General features: G+C 49.7%; 8 protein-coding genes and 2 non-coding genes across 10 annotated transcripts; 3 read left to right on the top strand and 7 right to left on the bottom strand.

Moving 5' to 3' along the window:
- Positions 1-647: 647 nt before the first annotated feature.
- Asppvi_003201 (putative capsule-associated protein CAP1) lies at positions 648-2,521 on the bottom strand (the record flags this gene model as incomplete). Its single annotated transcript, XM_043299170.1, has 2 exons — positions 648-699; positions 753-2,521. The coding sequence occupies 2 exons, from the start codon at positions 2,519-2,521 to the stop codon at positions 648-650; spliced, it is 1,821 nt and encodes a 606-aa protein (XP_043155105.1).
- Positions 2,522-4,643: 2,122 nt separating this feature from the next.
- Positions 4,644-4,724, bottom strand: Asppvi_003200. Its single transcript has one exon. It is a non-coding gene; the product is annotated as a tRNA-Ser (tRNA).
- A 577-nt stretch (positions 4,725-5,301) lies between these two features.
- Asppvi_003199 lies at positions 5,302-5,382 on the top strand. The gene has a single exon. It is a non-coding gene; the product is annotated as a tRNA-Ser (tRNA).
- A 329-nt stretch (positions 5,383-5,711) lies between these two features.
- On the bottom strand, positions 5,712-8,015 carry Asppvi_003198 (protein phosphatase 2A structural subunit TPD3; the record flags this gene model as incomplete). The annotated part of the gene is made up of 9 exons (XM_043299169.1): positions 5,712-6,050; positions 6,102-6,439; positions 6,489-6,589; positions 6,648-6,792; positions 6,845-6,959; positions 7,021-7,512; positions 7,564-7,715; positions 7,776-7,881; positions 7,953-8,015. The coding sequence occupies 9 exons, from the start codon at positions 8,013-8,015 to the stop codon at positions 5,712-5,714; spliced, it is 1,851 nt and encodes a 616-aa protein (XP_043155104.1).
- An 890-nt stretch (positions 8,016-8,905) lies between these two features.
- Asppvi_003197 (phenylalanine--tRNA ligase subunit beta) lies at positions 8,906-11,179 on the top strand (the record flags this gene model as incomplete). The annotated part of the gene is made up of 9 exons (XM_043299168.1): positions 8,906-8,958; positions 9,020-9,060; positions 9,126-9,145; positions 9,202-9,278; positions 9,340-9,469; positions 9,533-9,799; positions 9,855-10,096; positions 10,151-10,959; positions 11,016-11,179. 9 exons carry the CDS (start codon positions 8,906-8,908, stop codon positions 11,177-11,179), a joined length of 1,803 nt encoding a protein of 600 aa, XP_043155103.1.
- Positions 11,180-11,828: 649 nt separating this feature from the next.
- Asppvi_003196 (40S ribosomal protein uS3) lies at positions 11,829-12,940 on the bottom strand (the record flags this gene model as incomplete). Its single annotated transcript, XM_043299167.1, has 3 exons — positions 11,829-12,161; positions 12,295-12,608; positions 12,787-12,940. 3 exons carry the CDS (start codon positions 12,938-12,940, stop codon positions 11,829-11,831), a joined length of 801 nt encoding a protein of 266 aa, XP_043155102.1.
- Positions 12,941-13,448: 508 nt separating this feature from the next.
- Asppvi_003195 (phosphatidylinositol-3-phosphatase YMR1) lies at positions 13,449-15,852 on the bottom strand (the record flags this gene model as incomplete). The annotated part of the gene is made up of 3 exons (XM_043299166.1): positions 13,449-15,203; positions 15,262-15,750; positions 15,829-15,852. 3 exons carry the CDS (start codon positions 15,850-15,852, stop codon positions 13,449-13,451), a joined length of 2,268 nt encoding a protein of 755 aa, XP_043155101.1.
- A 794-nt stretch (positions 15,853-16,646) lies between these two features.
- On the bottom strand, positions 16,647-18,995 carry Asppvi_003194 (putative respiratory complex assembly protein Rmp1; the record flags this gene model as incomplete). The annotated part of the gene is made up of 1 exon (XM_043299165.1): positions 16,647-18,995. The coding sequence occupies one exon, from the start codon at positions 18,993-18,995 to the stop codon at positions 16,647-16,649; it is 2,349 nt and encodes a 782-aa protein (XP_043155100.1).
- A 261-nt stretch (positions 18,996-19,256) lies between these two features.
- On the bottom strand, positions 19,257-20,538 carry Asppvi_003193 (N-terminal C2 domain-containing protein; the record flags this gene model as incomplete). Its single annotated transcript, XM_043299164.1, has 5 exons — positions 19,257-19,821; positions 19,873-20,285; positions 20,342-20,365; positions 20,416-20,432; positions 20,526-20,538. 5 exons carry the CDS (start codon positions 20,536-20,538, stop codon positions 19,257-19,259), a joined length of 1,032 nt encoding a protein of 343 aa, XP_043155099.1.
- Positions 20,539-20,823: 285 nt separating this feature from the next.
- Positions 20,824-21,258, top strand: Asppvi_003192 (uncharacterized protein; the record flags this gene model as incomplete). Its single annotated transcript, XM_043299163.1, has 1 exon — positions 20,824-21,258. One exon carries the CDS (start codon positions 20,824-20,826, stop codon positions 21,256-21,258), a length of 435 nt encoding a protein of 144 aa, XP_043155098.1.
- Positions 21,259-21,862: the final 604 nt, after the last annotated feature.

Genomic DNA, 21,862 nt, shown 5'->3' with positions numbered 1-21,862 from the left:
GCTGGCTTTGGGCAAAAATAAGCTTAAGCTACTAGTGGATAGAGCTGAGGGGAAGCTGTGTCGCACTATATAAATGATGCGTCATAACGCATGTGATTATGCTTGCTTGCCTGATGCATAAGGCAACGCAACTCATTTTCGAGCCTGAGCTTATAGCTTGATACCGCCATAGTAATTATAGGATGCCGTATTTGACAAGAGCGAATATGAGGAGCTACTTATGTCGAACATATGTTCGTCTAAAAAAGTCGCATGCTCACATTCTCAAAACGCAGGGGCATCTCCAACCAAAGCAATGTAGGCGAAGGAGAAGCCTTGAAGTATCCCGAAGAAACGAGGTACAATGGTAGATACAGTTGCTACAAAGTCTGCTGCAAAGCTGCGTATACGAGACGGGGACCTGTTGCAGCAACAATCCTGTCAAGTCTAGATGCCTCCATCATGGAGGAATATGAAGCTAGGCGAAAGAAACATAAGGTACAAATACAAACACCAACAGCCCCATAAAATGCAATCAGGTATGTGAGATATCACTCCGCAAATGGGTATTGGTACAGAGGAAGTGCAATCATGAAGCAAAAACCATAACACCGGACCGGAAATTTAGAGAAGAAGAGGTGGAGATCTATCACCAGCTCCGCAGCAGATCAAAGGAAGAATCCCAGATTCTCCCGGTTATCGTCTGTTAAACGTCCGTACCTGTCAAGGCGATGTTAGCGAGTCGCGAAATCGCAACCGAGAGGGAAGCTTACTCTAATAACAGTCTGAAGAACCACACTTCCATGTCGTCATTTCGTAATGCTTTCAGGGCCCAATCCCGGCCTTTTCGCGCAATCTTCGCCGCCGTGTTTTTGCCCTCATCTTCAGTCACAAAGTACCGCATCGTCTCAACGTACTCGTCGCCCGCCAAACTCAGGGGAACGTAGTGTACCCAGGGCTTGATCCACTCGTCATGCCATTCACGAAAAATAGCAACCTTGCAAACTAGACTGTTGCTGTGCAGAAAGGCGTAATATCGACCACTGAATGCGTTCCCATCGATATCGACCAGATACTTGAAAGCCCATGCATCCTGCTGACCAACCGCATCCACGACGTCAAAGAATTCCCTCTGAGCGTTACAGTCATTGGGGTCACATTGCCCGATGAATGTGAATTTGACGTCGAACAGATCATGATAATCTGCGCGATTGACTTCCTTGGCTTGCCATTGACCGTCAGCGGCCTTGGAAAGAACTTTGACATTGTCCAGGCTATTGATGTTGCCGACAAAAATTTGACGGTGCTGCCGCCGCCAGCCACCAGCTCGAGAGAAACCTCCGGTTGTGGAACCCCTCCAGAACATCTTTTCTTGCTTCTTATCCCAAGGGTAATCGTTTTCCTCCGCGTAGGGAACAATGTTAGCCCAGTACCAGGGACTTGGGTAAAGGATATCTTGAAAGCTGGAGATTTTGCTCTGCGAGAAAATCGGGAATAGATCGTGAACCACATCAAAAGCATTTGGGCGATCAAAAAAGCCGTAAGTGTTCCTCAGTGACGGAGTATTGCAGATATCGGAAAAGGCAGTGGTATTGTAGATAAAACCCGGATTTCCACGTCTGTAGGCTCCGACGTTATCTGGCGCATCCTCGTCTAGGGATCGGGCGGGGCTGTCGACCGGGCAGGAAGCTCGAGAGTTGGTCCATGTGGGCTGATGTGCATACCGGTTGAAACGTGTCGTGCGCACTTCATCGATCCGATCACCCTTGTTCAAATCTTTGGGCCGAGGCGACCATGCGTTTGTCGGCGATTGATTCTGGAAGGATTTCGGAAGGACGCTGTCCTTCGCAATACTTACCATCCTACGCAGATCATCGCTCGGTATGACGACTCGAGGCTCATCGTGGGTATTGAAAACGAGGTCCATGTCTGGTAGAAACTCCACAAAATCACTCATCATCCCAACAGTAGCATCTCGCTGCCAAGTGTGTTCGTCGCCACCTCCTTCGACCAAAGTGACCTTTCCCTTTCTGATGAGCACTCCAATCACAGCATTGTCATATCCAAGCGCCTCGCGCGCACGTTCACGAATCACCTTTGGCTCGATCGCCCAAAAAGGCAGCAAGGAGTGATAAATCGTGTCGTATTCATCAATCAATTGGACGCCCCTCGACTGAGCGAACTGAAACCACTTATCAAAATGCGGCGGAGGGTGCATATGATACCGACGGCGGTATTCATTGACAGCGTCGGTCAAAGTCTTGGACTGCCGCGATTGCAGCTGTTCGAATTCCTGCTCTGCATTTCCGACTAGAGTGGCGATTGGGTGCCGGTCTGTGGGGAAGAGGGTTGTCGCGGGGCTTTCTGGCTCCTGTTTCTGCTGCTGTGCATTGCTAGAAATATGTACGGAAGGAGGGTGCGGAGGAGCTGGAGACTGATTTAGAGGTAAGTCGGAATCATGGTGACTTCTTCTAAGAAACACAACCGAGAAGCCTGCGAGGACGACGACACCCAATAAGAACACGAGTCGTTGAAGTCGCATACTGCCATCGAGAGGGGCTATCTTAGCTATTTATGCAAAAAGATTGCCGAGGGGGCATTGAGACGATTCCGGTGGTCACAGGAATGTTTGTTTGTTTATGTCATGTAAGGGTTTTGCGAGGGTGAAAAGGAGAAACAGGAAAAGAATAAAGACGAGGACGACGAAGGTGGCGAGTGGTAAACGACAAATGGCAAGGAATATGGAACCTATTCAGTTACACGGCAAGTAATCAAGTAATTCGATTGTTTGATGCGAAAATTCATGGAAATAGTGGGACCAAAACTCTCTTCAAAACACCCCAAAGTTCTCCGTCCGTATCTAATTAAAGCTAGATACGTAATCTGTCGTCCGACCACACGACACGCTAATTGCAGCACCCACCACTAAGAACTTTAAGGTTCTGCAAGGCCTATTAGGGACGGAGGGCGGCATTCCAGACCATTTAAGCGTCGACCAGAGTTTGATGTGCCAAGGATCGATGGCGCAGGTACTCAAACTTGGACGGCTGGCTCAAAGGAATGAACTATTAAGAACCTAAAGGACATATTCGTTCCTCCAGTGGCCGTTGCTACTTTCCGTGCATTCATTTCTCATGCTTGAGAATGATCTGATTTAGGGGGCTCTGCAAGTGATTTCAGAATGGCTATTTCAGGAACCACGTTTATCATTGATGGCGGAAACGTTTTGCGTACTATATACTTTAGGTGCCCTAAAGGAGCCTAACTTTACCACGCTACCTTACATAGTTAGCACGCAAGTCTGCTCTGGTCCTAGTGTCGATTCTGCAAATGTCCTTTGGTTGGAATAGTGACATTGGAATGTGGCAGTGAAAGTGCCAGTTATGTACAATATTTCATCTTCAGCCTTCTCAGCCGCGGTTCTTCCTGTCAAATGAAGGTACCAATCAAGATAGAAACCGATTCAAGATAGTGACCTAGTGCTGCTTGTCTCGCGAAAACATCCAACAGCAAGCTAGGTTAAGTGCAAAAGCCCCCAGTGTCTCGAGGACAAATGTTCGCGCCTGAGCAACATGGCAATACGCTGCAAGACACAATGCTGCGACCAGCAGCACATGTACTATATAAAACACCTTTCGTCTCATATGTATCGATAATGTTTTCATGGCCCGCAGTCCGCTGGTTGATCCCAGGGGCCGTGCAAGGAGAAGGATAAAGATCGTGGTGACAATTCCGCACAATCCCCACTGGACGTCCAAATCTCGTATACGTTTGGCCAGCAAGGAGCCGAAATCCGGGTGAGACGATTGCACGAAAAATGACAAGTACAGAGTGGCATGCGCGATCAATAGAGGCGAGAGGACTACTCGGCCAAAGAGACGGTGGAAAGGCGTCAAGGCGGATTGTGGGATGGTTGTCAAGATCGACACAATGGATGGTGATGTCGGTCTAGATGCGGATATATACCAGGCTGGGGACATCAGTACCTGGAATGGCAGCTGCGAGATCGCAACATGGCCCAGCGCTTTGGTTAGGTGGAGATAATCTGGCAGAAAAGCTGTCATTTAGCTTTCGTCTATTGTGAATCGAGCAATAGAGTATCCAAGTATTGGCTCTGTCAAAGAGCTTTGGGATATTGTTGTTCCTGCGCAAGGGACGGCCAGACGATACGCCAACCTAAGAAAGTACATACCCTCGCCACTCCTCCACATGGAGAGTCCCAAAAGCCACCCAAGCCAGATCAAGCAGACAACATATTGTGCTCGAGTCTCCGAACAGCCGCGAAAAGGGGCGGATTCCCACCATGATCTGTATGCTCGCTGAGGGTCACCTGCATACTTCGCGTGCGAAAAAGAGCTCCTATAGCATCTGAATGCGACCAGGGCAATGAGAACAGAAAGTTGAGCGTAGTATCCCCGAAGATCAAGAAGCTCGCGCCGATGCTGCTGTTCGGCTGGAGAAACAAGCGCAAAGTGCCAGGGCCACGACAGCGACATACCGGCTGTATAATTGCTGTTTACGATTACTGAGGAGAGTACGGGAATCAGCATAAATTTACCCGCTGGTAGGTCAAGTCTGAAAGGCAACCTGAATGAAGCTGCCTAGTATTTTAATGCATGATATGCTTGGTGAATACCGTAGAGAATTGGGGCGAAAAAAAGAAACGTCAGCGATAGGACTCGAACCTATGCGGCCGAAGCCAAGTGATTTCTAATCACTCCCCTTAACCACTCGGGCACACTGACTGAAGTTATTTTATTGATGATTCAATTTAACCTGTCATCCAGGAAAATGGGAGTTATTATGATTACTAATGGCATCCTTAGTTGTCTCGAGTCCAAGAATGCCTTGAGACGATTCGTTGGAGAACTCAGGTATGTTTACTCCAGGTGGTACTACATATGTCTAGATAACATAACAGAGTTCCTACTTAGGGACATTCAACATTAGACCTCACCTACTTACGAAGTATCCATTGGAGGCATCAAAAAACAACCCGCATTACCGCACCTTGGCTTATCGCCTTTGTAATTTCCTCGCTCTTCGCTAGCGTACTGACGAGAAGCATAATCAAGTTCCACTCTTCTGACGCTGTGTAACCTTTATCTTCCAGCATATTACTGCCATTACCCTCATACCGAAGGTACACTTGGGTTCAGTATGCTACACAGATAGTGACTGTTAGTACTATCTTAATTAGATCCATCCCATCTGAAGCCCAGCCTGTCTTCTGCATAGTAGTGATAAGCTCAAGAGGTTTGTCGTGGCTATGCCTCTTATCCATCTCATAAAGCCAAAAATATGGCATTTTCTTCAACTCCAGTCAGTGTGCCCGAGTGGTTAAGGGGAGTGATTAGAAATCACTTGGCTTCGGCCGCATAGGTTCGAGTCCTATCGCTGACGTTTCTTTTTTCCTTCGTTCCCTCCTCTTTTTTTTGCCCCTCAACTTCCATCCAAATGTCAATAAATCGTTTCTGCGCAAGTCTCAGATGCTTTATTGCTGGTTTCGCATGATGGAACAAAGTCTACTTCATGAACGCCATGGATTATTTCATTCAGTGAGTCAGTTGGCCCGACCATTTCTCTAAGTGGACAAGATTGACAAGTTTCCAACCCGCCCCCCACAGAAGCGCATGTCCTATATTTACTCCCGCTACCCCTATTGAAAGGCTCCCTTCGGACGTGGGTATGAAGTGGTGCATGCAACAAGTAGCGTAATCAAACAACTAAGCCTAAGGTGAAGTCTGCATGGCCTCCTCGTGGCCGCCCGCGGCAGTCGTTGCAAAGTACCGGACATCGACATCTTCATCCTGCTGCAACTTCTCTAGACTGGGGAGGATTCTCTGCTGGATAAGCTCCTGACCTCGAGGTGACGGGGTCGCTGGTTTCCCAGCTTTCTCGAGCTCGGATAGCGTCCCTTGGGCGGGAAGGCGCCGTAGTGTGTCGATCAATACAGCGTAGGATTTGGCGACATTGAAGCGGATATTGGGGATATCATCCGTTACGAGTCTGTCTAGAATAGGAAGGATTGAGTTTTCGATAATGTCCAGCGAGACAACGGGCGCGAGCGTCTAAAATAGTCAGCAATGGCCCAGCTCTCGGAAAGGCGCAGAGAAACTCACAGAGATAGCGAAGCATGTGGTCATTCTGTAGAGATAGTTAGGGTGTTGTCCCATAGCCATAACCTTCGGGATGATAGAGCCCTGAGCCCATTCAACTCCGAAGACTTCTGTAAGCTTTCTCAAATTTTGAGTGGCAGCCTCTCTGATAGAGAAGACAGTGTCACCGAGCCAGCCCATGCACAAGTCGCTGAGCTGTTCGTCGAAAAATTTGACACCCAGCTGACTAGCAAGAAGAGGGATGTACTCGATGATAGCAAGGCGAACTCTCCATTGTTTGTCTTCAGCTAACTGGACAATGGCAGGGAGAAGCGACTGCGAAAGGAGGTCGATGCCGATGACTGAAACGATTAGATATAACTGATGACAAAGTTGTGCCTTGAACCTTACCTTTGTTGACCAATTCCAGCTTGGAAATGATATGCAGGCGAACATCGGGGAACTCGTCTTTGAGCATCTGAAGGAACATCGGGAGCAGATGAGCAATCGTCCTAATCGCATATCATCAGCATTCATGTCCAAGCAAACTTAGAATCGTATCACTCTGACTCTTCCTTCCCAAGGATCGGGGCCAGTCCGCTGATTTGAGTACCCAGTGCGGCTCGCACATGCTGGGAGGGATCGGAAACAAGATCCTCCACGCTCGTCATAATCTCGTTAAGCAAGGTCTCCCGGTCAATCAAGCTGCAGAAACCTATTCGCCATCAAGTTAGGCAAGTCCTAGTTTGCATAAAAGCTTCACATACCTGGAATCTGGCCCGCGATAGCAGTCCGAACTTCAGCCTCTGTGTCCTTCAGAAGCTTAACAAATGAGGGCACCATGTCGCGAGTAACAACCTCTTCGTGCACAGCTTTAGCGATCTGTCATAAGATATCAGCACAGCCTAAACAAAATAACCATAGCCGCGCCAGGGACAAATACCTTCTCGTATCGATCGGCAACCATGTATCTCACTCGCCAGCTCTTATCCTCGAAAAGATTGCGCAGGGAAGTCAACAGGACACCATGGCTGGGTTGCTGCTCCTTGGGGATTTCCTCGGCAATAGAGATGAGAATGTCCACAGTCAACAAGCGCACGCTGTCTTGATCGTCACTAGCCAAGTATTGGAACAAGGGTATTATTTCTTCAATGATCACTTGTGTCTGCATTTCCTTGACAAACTTGGCAAGATTATTTGCCGCCTGTCGTCGCACCATCGGGGTTTCGTCATGTACAAGGCCTCCGAAATATTGGCGGAGACTTTGCTGCAGTGGCGGCTGTGATTTTCTGTAGGGAACACAATAAAGACCCGTGGCTGAGACTTTCGATGTGAACCAGTCGGCTTTCGAGAGGCGAATAACCATGGGGATGAAGTATTCTTCGATCTGCTTCTCGGATAATTCCTCCCCAATCTTGTTGAGCGACTCGACGGCCTAGTTTTCTGTCAGCATTAGAAACGACAGACCAAGCCCGCGGGTTTTTACCTTCTCCCGCACCAATGGCTCTTCAATGGCTGCCAAGTTCTCCAGGGGAGAAAGGAGTACATGGCCAAATTCCGGACCGCCAACATATTCCACGAAAGTGCCTAGCTCATCACTCAGAGCGGTTAGGACTTCGTCTTCGTCCTCAACAGAGTCTGCGGAAACCGTTGATTAGGCCTCATGTCTTATCATGCACAAACTTTGGTCGAACTAACCATCGAGGAAAGGAATAAGTTCGTCCCGGGTTCTCTCCGGTCCTAAGGCCAATGCAATCGTAGAAAGACGGSGTATAGCGTTGATGCGAAGAGTGACCTCATCATGCTAAAGGAGACGACGCACGCGACTATCAGTATGCGTCGAAAGAGATGACGTGGGTGAAAGAGCAGCTGTACCTTCAGTTCATCAATGAGAACGGCAATGGGGTAGAGCTCATCATTTTCTCCCTGACCCTCCATCGCGGGATCTTCTGTATGCTTTTCAATGTACTATTGAAAGAGTGAAAAAAAAGCTAACGAAGCAGGGATGCGGCAGGTTCAAGGCCTGAGCAGGAATTGTAATTATGTTGGTAAATCAATCCGGTATGACGCGAACTGAACAGGGGCTCCGGAAGTTATTCTGTGGTCGACAAAGAAAACTGTCGTGAAGAGGATGAAATGATCAAGCACCTGCGCTTAGATTGATATTAGTAGCTGTTGATAGCAGAGTTCTAGTGGTATAGGAAGGGATAATGGATAGAAACCCCGGAGCGAGGTTTCGTGGGGTTTGGGCCGCCGCAGGACACGACTGAGTAGCAGAATTACCTGGACAATTGAGATTGAATTCAGCAAACCAGCAATTCGTTGCCAAACAGTAATAGAAGAATTGAAATTTCTAACTTGAGAAAGGAGAATAGCCTCGAATGAGTCTGTAGAAGCTGGTATCAGGACGGCTACTATTCTTATTAAGGCGAGCTTCGACGGTCGCTGGTGCTCACCTGAACCTGAGGCACTAGTACTACGGAGTACTAGCTGCTCCTGTGGCTGGTGGGGGTAAAAATAACCAAGGCAGAGCCTGAGGCCCTAAGGAATCAGGAGGGGTGAATTGGTGGCGGTGCAGTTACTCTGTGGCTTAATCGGCGGAGGGTCAAGCCCCAACAGAGACAAAAGTGCGACGGACTTCTATGACTGCGATTATCTGCCCGACACTGGACAAAAGACAGAGCATCGGCGGAGTTACCAACGCTGTCAATCTGCGTTGAATAACTCGGACACTCATTCTCATCTCCATACCAGTGCGTTGGTAGCATTCAATCGTTGTCTGATCGCCGCGTACCTTCTACACAGTTGCTAAGAACAAGCCCCTCATCATGCCCACCATCTCGGTCGATAAGGCCGCGCTCTTTAAAGAGCTTGGTCGGGAGTATGTTTTCTTCTCTTGTGTCAATATCCTCAACCATTTTGTGACTAATCATACCACCAAGATATACGACGGAGGAATTCGATGAGCTGTGCTTCGAATTCGGTACGTTTTGACTCATTGATCTCTCACTATTTTTGCGGGGTTTCTCGCTGACTGCTTTTCTGTAGGCATTGAGCTCGATGAGGATGTAATGCGCCCTCGGACACCATGGGAAACACGATTGAACATTGCTAAGAAAAACAGACTACAAATTCGGACAGACCCATCGTCGATGGCAAGCAGGAGCCGCCCCAGCTGAAGATCGAAATCCCCGCCAACCGGTATGCATACTTTTCGGCAAACGTTGAACACTCCAGTCTATATACTGAGTCTTTTCTACAGTTACGATCTGCTATGTTTCGAGGGTATCCAGCTCATGCTCAACATCTTCCTGGGCCGGAAGCCTCTCCCCAATTACCGATTGGTTGAGCCCGCCAATGGACAGCTGGAGAAGATCATTGTCAAGGAAGATGTAAGTGGACGTGGTCGGGAACTCAGTGTCGGGTCAATATGGACTAAACAAATCTTCAACTAGACAATGAAAGTAAGGCCGTTGGTTTCCGGAGCTATTCTTCGCAACATCAAATTCGACAAAGCCCGCTATGAATCCTTCATTGCTCTGCAAGACAAACTCCACCAGAACCTTGCCAGACAGAGAACTCTTGTGTCGATCGGTACCCATGACCTAGACACTCTCCAGGGCCCCTTCACCTACGAGGCACTGCCACCAAAGGACATCAAGTTTGTGCCTTTGAACCAGACGAAAGAACTGAACGGCGAGGAATTAATGGCCTTTTACGAGGTATGGCACTGACCAGCCATGGGTCGATCCTATTGATACTTACTCCCATAAACAGAAAGACAAGCATCTGGGCAAATATCTCCACATCATCCGCGACTCCCCCGTTTACCCCGTCATCTACGACTCCAAGAGGACTGTCTGTTCCCTGCCGCCAATCATCAACGGTGACCATTCAAAGATTACTTTAGATACCAAGAATGTCTTGATCGAGGTTACGGCTCTTGACAAGACGAAGCTCGACATCGTCACCAAGATTATGGTCACGATGTTCTCCCAATATACCTCCGAGCCCTTCACGTATGTACGGTCTGCTTCGCCTTGTACACCTGATACTAACTCATTCTTGCGAAGTGTTGAGCCTGTTCAGATTGTCTCTGAACACAATAACGAGACCAGAGTCGAGCCTGACATTGCACCTCGTACCACTCAGGCCGAGGTGTCTTACATCAACCAGTGCTGTGGACTGGAGCTTTCTCCCGAGGAAATTTGCAAGCTCTTGACCAAGATGTCATACCAAGCAAGGCCGTCTGCATCTTCGCCCGATCTCATTGACGTGGATGTTCCCCCCACCCGCGCGGACGTGCTTCACCAGGCAGATATCATGGAGGATGTTGCCATTGCGTACGGTTTCAACTCGCTCCCGCGGTCCTTCCCCACCAAATCGGGTACGATTGCCCAGCCTTTACCCGTCAATAAGCTCTCCGATATTGTCAGAATGGAAGCTGCAATGGCCGGGTGGACAGAGGTCTTGCCCCTCATCTTATGTTCTCACGACGAGAACTTCGCCTGGCTCAACCGCAAAGATGACGGCAACACCGCCGTCAAACTGGCAAATCCTAAGACCGTAGAGTTCCAAGTTGTCCGCACAAGCCTGCTTCCTGGCCTCCTCAAGACCATTCGTGAGAACAAGCATCACTCGGTACCCATCAAGATCTTTGAGTGCAGCGATGTCGCCTTCAAAGATCTGGCTTTGGAACGTAAGAGCCGTAACGAGAGACACTTCGCTGCAGCCTGGTACGGCAAGACGAGCGGTTTTGAAGTTGTGCACGGCTTGCTTGACCGCATCATGGCCATGCTCAAGAGTGCCTTCATCACAGGTGAGGAGGGTCTCGAGAACCCAGCCATCGGCGACTCGAATTACTGGATTGAAGAGCTCGACGGTAAGTCTCATATACTTGTCGTTATATGTATGTATCGGGTACTAACTCGGTCTCAGATCCCACTTACTTCCCGGGCCATGCGGCATCCATCCATCTTCGTTTTGCTGGCAAGGACCACGTCATCGGTGCCTTCGGTATCTTACACCCTACAGTATTGGAGAAGTACGAGCTGAAATACCCCGTGAGCACGCTGGAGATCAACATTGAGGCTTTCTTGTAAGCGATTGTCAACGAAGAGGGGGAAGTGGTTTTAGCAAAAATTATAGATATATGCTTGAAAATATCCGTTGGCACAAAATAGTTACAGCGCTAGAGTCACGACATACCTTGAACATGACAGAAAAGGACTACCTTGCATTATGTGAACTGCTAGAGTGGAGATTGTACACATTCTTGGCAAGTTCCAGAACAAATGACGGAGTCCGGCTTACTGCGAGCGTGTATTTTCTTAGACGGTAGAAATTTACAAGGGACAGTTGCTATTGCACCAGTGTTATACGACAGCTACGCACCCACCCAGCATATAATTTAGGGAAGTCTTAAGTGAAAGACCACCTGCTTAACGAGCGATATACCCCGTCCCGTAGCACTCGTACAAGTAGTCGCAACGTGAACGACTTTCCCGTTCCGCAATCTCATTTCATTTCAAGCATCACTTTTGGTATCCTACCTAGGTCTTTCACTAGGGATCTAGGAGAGAGCTGTAAGCCCGAGAGAGATTCTCGGGCAGTTGCGAACAATATTGTCGGAAGGGGAGACAATTGAAGTTCATGTAGTGTTCTTTATTGCGTGAGGTTGGAAGTAGGTAGGTAGGATGACAGGAACGAAGAAAAGAAGAGCAGGGCCTATTTTAGAGAAAAGAAACCAGATTACTCCTGGGCGTAAGCCTCCGCACCGGCACCCTCCTGGCCTTCAGCGGCCTGCTGCTCAGCAAGTCGCTGCTGTTCGGCGAGCTGCTGAGCGGCGAGAGCCTTGGCACCGTAGTCCTGGCTCATGGGCTGCAGGACGGGCTGCTCCTCCTTGGGCTCGATGATGGTGACGGAGTCAGGGAGGGTCTTCTGAGGACCGGCCTTGCCCTCGGGGTCGGAGCCGCGCATGATCTTGACCTTGATACCAAGAACACCCTGGCGGAGGAGAACGTGACGGGTGGCGCTGTCAATGAACTCCTTGGCGGGCTGACCGGAGTGGATCATGAAACCGTCCTGTAGAGAGGATAGAGTCAGTCACACGGTTCCTGTATAGTTGCTTGCATCTCCTGTATCCCGAAACCCTCATTCACCTCCTTCATAGTTCCTCTTTTCCTTAAACAGATTCCCAAAAGCACTATTGACGTACCGTGAACTTCATGGACTTGGCACGGGCAGCACGCAGCTTTCCGGAAACGACAACCTCACAACCCTTGGCACCGCTCTCCATGATGAATCTCAGGACACCGTAGCAGGCTCTGCGGACGGCCAGACCGTTGAGGAGCTTGTAGCGGAGGGACTCGCACTGAGCGACGGCGGACAGACCGCGGTTCTGGACCTTGGCGGCATAGAGGGAGACGGAGTTCTCGGGGAACTTGAAGCGCTTCTGGATGAGGGAGGTGAGCTCGCGGATGCGGCGACCCTGCTCACCGAGAACCTCCTGAGTGTGGGTGGCACGGATGACTGCGCAAAAAAAAAGAGCATCCGTTAGCATCATGACACTATTTCCCATGTGATTCTTCGCGACAAATTGTCTTCCTCCCATTGCATCCCCAATTTCGTGGCTTCCCCATTGTTTTCTGGCCTCCTTCACACCCCAAATAACCAAACGGAAAGAATACTTATGATCGGGCGAACGTACTGATGTCGGTGACGGTGGGAGTGACACGGACTTCAACACCAGAGTAGCCCTCCTCAGCCAGCTCGCGCTGGAAGAACTCGTTCAACTCGGCATAGAAGACACCGTCGGCGACGAACTTGCGGCGCTTCGAAATAGCTCCCTGGACAGCGGCCATGATTGCGTTTCTGCTGGTTGGTTTCTAGGTTGTCGAAGAAACGGCCGTAGCGGTGCACCAAAGTTGGGAAGTCGTTCGAGGGCGAAGTGGTCGGCAGTCGTCAGACCAGATTTGAGAGATTCCGCGTTAGTGGGGATTTTCTGGGAATAGGGCTTGTCCTTCCTTTCTGGGATAGGGCTCAACCCTCGCTTGCACTCCGCCGACTCCTTTCCGTAATAGGAATAGTCCCAACAACTAGCTTTCAGAGCTTAATCCTGTTCAGGCTCTCAGGCATCAATTGGCTAACCATCTACGGAGTACAGCTTCTTTCAGGCTGAATGAGGTACCTACCCGCCAGCAGCCTTCGCAATCTTCAACACTTGCCGTAGGAATATTGGTCATGGTCTAGGCCTAGCTTAGGCCGATCCTTTGTTGTAACCGTCGCATAACATAACATACATCAAATCGTGAACTGCAGTCTGCAATCAAGTGCTATGTGCTTTATCATCTTTCATTGTCTGCTTCACTCCTATTGCATTTCAAGCTCCACCTGACTCAGATTTTTTGGCTCCTGAGGGTTCTCCGTTCCCTTGGAGAAACTAAGATTTGAGATTCCTGAAGCCACTGCTGCCATTCCGGTCGGGGCAGCGTTGCTGGTCACATTGCCAGGTATTCCGCTTCCGACAGCATGATGAGCTGTCTCAATACCCGTCAAAACCGGCGTTGGCTCAGAGGCGGGACTACCGCGACGGACAGAGGGAGTGACGCTGGTCGAGCGGACTCCGTTCATCTCCGCATCGGTCCGACCAAATGCTTCGCTCCACCATCTGACTTCATTGATACGTGGGAAGATCAGACGTTCCTTGCCGCGCGTATGATCGTCTATTTGAGGATCATACTTGGGATTGAGAAATTGTTCTCTTCGGGCAAGGAAGTAATCCCACACGCTCCGAGTGCGCTCCTTTGCCTTCATCTCTACCCGCTCCTTTTCGCTATTAAAAAGGAAAGTACCATATTGGCATGAGTACAGATGGTAGAGCAGCCGCCTGAGAAACCGCTCGTTGAATTCGAATCGTGTTGGATATTGGTATAACAGTTGGTAGGTCGCATCGAGGAACTGATGAAAGACCGGACTTGTTTCCTTCACCTTGGTTACCTCCTTTTCGGAGACAACGCTTCTGGGGCTGGAACCTGGCTTTCTAGGACTGTCGGAGTCACAATTTTGCATCTCCCCTTCCGAATCCGGGAGAGAGTCGCGGCTCGTATTGTCCCTGTTAAAGAACCCTTTTGCACTGAGGAAAGCATTCTCGATGGCTTTGCTTGCACCACCAGCCTCTCCAAATCCACGACCGGAATCGCCCCCAATTCTTTCGTTTTCAATCTGAAACCACTTTTCGCTGCTCAAAGGACCCGTTCTGTGCCGGAACATGTGGCCAAAGGAAAGCCAGTCCTTCTCCACGAGTACCATAAACCCTTCCATCGTCCTAAAGTAAGGATCAAGACATATCTGACTTAGAGCGCTCAACTGGCCCGTGCGATCCCATCCATCCGAGCAGTGAATGAGCACATGCGAGTGCTGTAAGCCAACTTGACGAGCTATCAACCCAGCGCCATCCAGAATGCCAGCGATGTGTTTCAGCCATCCACTTCGTGCAAGTTGATCCCTATTAGGTCCTAACGGCGTGACATCTGAGTCTTTAAGTGCATCGACAACCTTGTTGAGGGAGTCCCGCATGACGTGAATGTTGTCAATGCCGAGGTAAGCCTTCGTAGCGAACTTGTAATTGTCCATATTCTCTGATCCCAGACCAACGGCTTGCATAGCAAATGCATTGACTGTCGGCCGTGCGTCAACAATTAGATTATGCTGCTGGGCACCATAAATCTGAGGTCTTTCCTCTGGATCCCCACGGAACGACTCCAGCATTTCGTCTTCCAATTCCTCGGCGTTTGTCAAATCAGTCAGCATCTGGCTCGATGAAACGTCACCTTGTGTCGAGCTTGGCGAATCATGTTCCAGATGTGGTGGAGTKAAATTAGCCAGTGGCCTGTCTGTACGGGATGTTGAGAATATTGCTGCCAATAGCTTCTCATCCTGGATGCTTCGGTTCTGCCGTACACCTACCAAAGGCTGAGAGCTTCTCGTGATCGAGCAGTTGTTGATGGGATGGCGATACGTTAGGACAGGTACTCGTGCTCTCGACCGATAGCGAGCCGCATAGTTGAGTGTATTGTCTGAAATGGACGACGGCACCGGTAGAAGAGCAGGGTATGTCGGTGAAAACTGAGACATACAAAGTCAATACACCGATCATGGAGCTACTCGTGAGGGAGAGGTTTACCCCGTAGTCCGTATTTATCTCGGAAATCCGCCAGCCATTGTCGTTACCATCGCAGCCCACGCCCTGTCTAGCCCACTCTTTGCGTGCATCATACAACTCCCAACCGTTGAATTCTCGCTCCGGCGGCGGCGGCTGATAAGTGAAAGCATAGAGTTTGTCGATCCGGCCGACTTTGCATGTCCAGAGTTTTATGCTTTCATATACATCGCGAGCTTTACTCTCACTGGCGAAGTAGAAACAAACGAACGTGAAGTCTCGACAGCGCAAGCGAATCGACGACAGCTGGCGGGATGCGGCGGGAGTCGGGCGGCATGTACAAAATGAGATGATAGGATATGTTATCCACAGCTCCCTCGGTCGAACAGGCGTACCCTGAGCTTGCGCAGTCTCGGCTCCTTGGGGGATGTGGGAGAAGATAATATGGTGAGGGGTGAGGTGTAGCGTGCCGACAACCTGTTCACCACGACGCGCCAAGGTCACATCTTCAACCTGAGAGTCGAGGGAAAGAGTACAGTCAGATCCATGCGTTTTGTCTCAACTCGGATTGTATGTAGTCATGGATCAAACCTTAGCGATCCGTGTTCTCTCCATGCCTATGCTATTTCCGTGTCCGCATAATCTTCATGGTTAGGTGTGACAGTCAAGCTGGCTCTATTTCAGGACGGTCGGAGAGGACTGCGACGAGTCGACTAATACTCCCAGGCGATGATAGCACAGCGACTCAAGGTCAAAGGCAGAATAGCGATGTCATTGATGAAATTGCAGATTTTGGAGAAGTCTCGAGGTGGGAGATCTATCAACCACAGAGTAGTTCAAGCCCGATTGGGTCAGATGCGGAACCCCTCGCTACGTCAAATTGCCCACCGACCGCTCAAGGTAGTAGTTGTTTGCCTACGGGACATTTTAAAGTGAGTTGAAATGATCGGACAGTCAGCCAGTTACCATATTATTGTATCGAAATGACTCCCAATGCCTTCTAGTAGCTTCCCTTTGATATTCGACGGCATCTTAAAGTCGTTGAATAGACTCAAAAAGTGCTGAGCACTAATAAATCCCGGCGTCTGTGACTGATTACCTGTTTGGGCTACAGATAGCAACTGACCACATGCACCTAAGCCACACATAGCATAGTCTTTGTTTGAATATTTTCGAGGATATACATCACTGTATCGATGCCTACAGCCTCGGTTGGTCTGGGCCTAGAAAGATTGCATCGACTTGATCTCCGACAAGGCAAATATATAGTTATTCCTATGATGATTCAGCCAGCGCATTTGTTGAGTTGGCATATGTACATTATCCAGCTTGACGCCGGAGGATCCTATGCAAACAAGGTCTCATGATTATAATACAATAGAAAACATATAATACAGTAGTGACAGCTCTTAAACCGAATCCATTCGCCAAGCCCTATCCAGCTCGAATGCCAGAGAGCAAGCAGCACCGTAGAACGAGTTGAACCCACGATGGAGTGGGTCTGGAGACACAGCACCCTCTGCAGGACTTGTGGGGGTGTCACCCTCACTGAGATCCATGTCAAGGAAGATCTCCGTCGTTCGGTAGGGATTAAACGGCCCGCTCTCATAGAAAGCATAGTTGAGCTGCTGGCCATTGAAATCATAGCGATGAATGCGCGTGCCCCTAAGGTCATTCACTGGCATGAACATGTATTCCGCAGTAGTGTGGTTACCCGAATTGTCTGGTTCGCTATTGACAGTTCCCTTCAACAGATGATTGGGGAGCGGAACATGAGTAAAAGCAGGCAGAGGTGCTTCACCTTCGCTGTTCATGAGCCTAGAAAAGATGCCCTGCAGGCATTCCCGGAGCCTTTGCACCGTAATGTTCTCGGCAGACTCATTCTCAGAATGTCCATGCAGTAGATCGCGGTACAACTTTCTGGTAAACCGAAGGTCAAGGCCATTCTCGGGAAGCAGATAGTCAACACTGCTCTCCGCCAGCTCAGCTTTGGCGCTATGGATGCCAATTTGGGCATCAGAGCCAGAGGACCGGTATGATCCTGTCAGCGTTACCTCTAATTCAAGTCGCGGAAAGATGCTTGCATGGGCAGCGGTTGGAATCAACCGGAAGAGGTAAAACTGTTGGTCATCATCGGGCAGACGTGGCTTGAGCGGACGGAGGAACGACGTCACCCGGGGAACATCTGTAGCGAAAGTTCGAGGAAGATTCAATTTGCCCAGCTGAGAAGCACTGAGGGTCTGAGTCTCGAAGGAAGGTTTGCGTAAGAACAGACATTGGCCAACGGCGGCTACCACGGTCTCATTGATACCATTGCGTTCTGGGATTGATGGTGATGACTTTCTGAGTAATTTCAGCAGCTCGTCTGACAAAAGTGATTGATGCTTATCGAAATACGGCGTGTCCAGGATCTTCGTCTCGGAGGATTGAGCAGATGACATTGCCCACCGAAACCACGCCTTTTGCCGATCGAACCACGGGACGTTTCGTTCTGGATCTACATTGTAGACACTAGCCGATTGGGTCGCGGATAAGTAAGTGCCAAAGGGTATCGCAGGAGAAGTTGTGTTGTAGATCGCTAGGTTTAGGGTTCTCCGAGCATTGTCCGCATCTTCTCTGTTCTCCGCAAGGTAGAACATCTTAATTACGCCCTGTGACAGCTCCTGCTCGAATGCAACTCCATACGTCTTGCTGACCCATGCAATAAAATCAGGAGTAAAAATACGACCACTCTTGGGCGTGGCATTAGTTGGCGTAGGGAGATCGACATCTTCCTGTCGAATTCTGTTGGTTGCATCGTATATAATCTCGCGGATTGATTCACATGTGTGCTGAGAACCAGTTACTCTGATGAGGCCTAACGAACGGGTGACGTCAATCTTCGCGTCGTGTAAGCTGGCCAATTCTTCGAAAGAGAAATGCTCAGAGTTGAGCAGCAGCGATAACGAGTAGGCGGGGAGCCGGATGTCGATTTGGCCAACTTCACCAGCAACACCTAGCTGCCAGCAGTCTCGTAGAATCCTCTCTGCAAGGAGTTGCTTCCCTTTTAGAGCTTGTGTCACGGCGACTCTATCGGCAAAGCTTCCCTGCGAAACTGGACCGGTTTCAAGAAACATGGACGTTCCGGGTTTCCAGACAGCAGTGGGGGCGTGCTCGCTTCGTGGTTCCCCATCCTTCTGGACCAAAGCCTCTTGCTTCGCTTCTTGTATATAGTCTGACAGCTGTTGAAAGGTAAAGGATGACTGGAGTCTATTCCGCAGGTCTTCCCAATCGTTGGTGGACAACTTGTCGTGCGGTCGATGAGGTTCACGACAGCTTCGTATGCTGTCATTGATTGTAGCAGATTCGAGAACAGTATCTTTGTTTTCGATATCTTCTAGCATGAATGGAAGGGCAGATTTATCGGATGTGTGGCGCTTGATCTCGGAGTCTCGACGGCGGCGGGTCCGATGCGGTACGACAACGATTTCCCCGGGTTTTCCCAACGAGTCGACATCGAGCGTCACCTTCTGACTCCTAGGGTGTTCCTTCCGGTTTGTCCACCTGGTTCGAGGTCGACGGCGAGACGATGGCTCGTCCTCGGGATCGGTTGCGGTGTTGTGATAGCGGACGAAAGCATCACGCTGGCGACCCGTTAATGACCGTAGAATTTCTCCACAAGGGGAGATGTATTGACAGGCCAGACGCCCTGCTGCCGGCCTCGAGAACCGCGTAAGCATATGGGAAATGGGCGAATTGCTTTGAGCCAGCTGCTCCATGAATTCTTCGCAATCAGTGGTTTCTTGTAGCTTTGCATGCAATCTTATCGGTCAAGATACGCTAGGCTAGATGCGGAAGTTTGATCACTATGACTTGTGCCTTAGGCCAGAAGAACGGCTTGAGGTCGCCTTTGTTTGACGGAAGATCCTTAATCCTTATGTTTCAACAAATAATTAAGGTAAATAACGCTAATGAGAGAGAGAGTCAAGTCAAAGTTTTGAAAAAAAAAAATGAAAGAAAAGAGTATGAGCGCTACGGGATTATTCCTTTACGGAGACCTCCCAGCTTCGCAGGTCCTCCCGTACGTCAAATTCGGATAGTTCATCCACTTCACTACGGCTTTTCCAGGCCTTGCCACTTGCACTGTCGTAGAGCTGCTCTTGGATACTGCCACCTTTCCTGATGTGTCCAGAGGAGTCAGACCCTTTGCTTTCGTTGCGGAATTGGCTGGATGAGCTCTTTGGCCGCCTCTCGAAACTTGGGGACAATCTGTTCCCTGATCTGGTTTGCCTCGTGTCTGTATCCCTATCAGGGCGAAGTTCGTTATGATTCTCCGCCATTTTCCGAGAGCGAGCATCAGGATCTCCGTCGTTCCCGCAAGCACCCGTGGCAAAGAGGTCCTCGATCAACTTATCCGCGGGGATGCAATCTGTGCCAGACAGCCATGAAGCAGCCAGAGTGCGGCGGTACATGTCCTGCATATCAGCAACCTCTCTACTCTGTGTGTTGATGGACGGAAGCCGGCCAAGGTCATCATGATCAGCTTGTTCTGAGGAGACTACACCCGCGATGCCTGCGAAAACCGCGGCGGACCTTAGGGGCGGACTGCTAGCAATCAGTAACAGACTCGTTATGCTTCGTGATAATAAGGCATACGTGGTGAAATTCCGATCGCCGTCGATTTGGCGCATCACAATCCCAACCCTGAGCGTGCTGTTGACCTTGCTATCCTGCATCAGGTACCTCCTCACAATGCCTTCCTCGTCATCGCTCTTGTCGACATACTCGGCGAGGTTTAGCCTGATCCTTCCTAAAAGATTCTTGTCGCCGTGGCCTCCAGATCCAAACTCTTGTATGATGTCGAGGACGAGTTCGCATTCATGGAGTGTTTGATTTCGATCAATCGTAAGCCTGACCTGCAGGGTTTTCTCGTAGTTCCAGTACGCTCGATGATCAATGATGATCGCTTTGTCCGTATGCCCATGATGCTCGGCTGTACTAGACGATGGCAGACGCCATTTAACGAACGCCGTTCCACTCACAAGTGGCACATTATTTAGGTCGATGATCTGAGCGAAGATCTCGGTTAGTAAGAATATATGATATGCGAACCGATCAGACTTACTCTCAATATAAATTCGAATCTAGGCTAATGTTGGGATTCAGCAGTTGTCCACTCCTCCTAGACAAAGAACTTACCCTCCTATTTTTCGGAACTACAGTACATGAAATCAGCTTCAAGTTGCACCGAAGATGAGGTCATCTGGCGCTGCGCAGCACAGCGTTCAGCGAGAGAAGTAATCGCATACCGAAAGCCTGCATAGTGGGCGAGGCTTCAAAGCCAATCAAGAGCGCCCTTGTTTTACCTTCTCATTTAACCGAAATGATGGAGTGCCCAATCTGTCTTCGGATGCCCTTGACTTGCGTCTCAATACAGCTTTCGCCCGCATCTCCGCACAGCAATCAGGCGGTCAGCCATCATTCAACGGGCAGAATCCCACCGCTACCGACCCGCATCGACAAATGTTCAGCAATGGAGAGGTACTTCTCATCAATTCTCAACCTCATCCAACAACTACCCAAAGCGCTTCCCCTCCGATCTCTAAGATGGACCGACAGCCTCTCTCACCTCCCGCAGAGCCCGACTCAACCTTAACAACAAATCTTCCCTTAAACGCACCGGTCCCGCTTGACTCCCCCCTCCGCACAACACCCATCCACCCATCCCTCCCTGACATCCGCGTCCCGAACTCGCCCCTAAAACCACACCAGTACGACCCAGTCACCTGCACCCCCATCGATCTCGTATCTGACTCCATCCGGTCTCAACTCGACCACCTCCGGACGGAATACCCGACTCCTAACGCTGCGCTGAAAGCGCAGGAGCAAGTGGCCCGGGAAGCGAAGCGGAAGATCGAGGAGGCGGACAAGAAGCGCGAGGAGGTGCAAAAGGCCATGGATAAGAAGATTAAGGAGCGGGATACGGAGATGAAGGTGCTATCGAAGTATCAGAAGGTTAGGGGCCTGGATATTCCGTCTTGAGCCTTGGTTGAATCGGCTTGATGTGAGATTGGTTTTAGACGACTAAGGACGCATTTGATGACCAAGGAATGCTCGGCTGGTTCGTGCTTAGTACTTGCCCAGCTCCGGTGGACGGCTATTGAAGAGAGGATACAGTCGTCGAGCATCCCAAAGTGGTCCGGTATTCTGGATTTTACAGAAATTGGCCGCAGTCACCACCTATATGCGCTGCAATTGGCTCCAAGGTGCCAAAGCTGTCTGTCAGGACTACCGTCAGGATACAACTACTGGCAACTTGAAGCGCGGCCCTCATGGGCAAATAGAGAGCTTTTTACCTTGCAGATGCATGGCGCGAAGTCTACGAGAAGTCGTTGTCCTCTTACTAAGACGAGGCTGCAATCTTGAGTCAGATCTTCAGCGAGCTTGCATGATAGTGCTTCGATACTGGCATGGCACAATCAGAGTCTAGTCTTGACATGAACCTTGGATTTCCTGTGGGCTATGGACGGATTATAAAGACATCAACCCCACTCGACCAATATGGCCCGGCACATAACAGTCCTCAACATGAATATCATTAAACATGAAGCGCGTGATTACCTTTCATATGTATAAAAATAGAAAT

This window comes from Aspergillus pseudoviridinutans (genome assembly GCF_018340605.1).
Source record: "Aspergillus pseudoviridinutans IFM 55266 DNA, scaffold_2, whole genome shotgun sequence".
In the NCBI taxonomy this organism is placed as follows: Eukaryota; Fungi; Ascomycota; class Eurotiomycetes; order Eurotiales; family Aspergillaceae; genus Aspergillus; species Aspergillus pseudoviridinutans.
The sequence above is the reverse complement of the archived record's forward strand: the minus strand, read 5'-3'. Positions and strand labels throughout refer to the sequence as shown.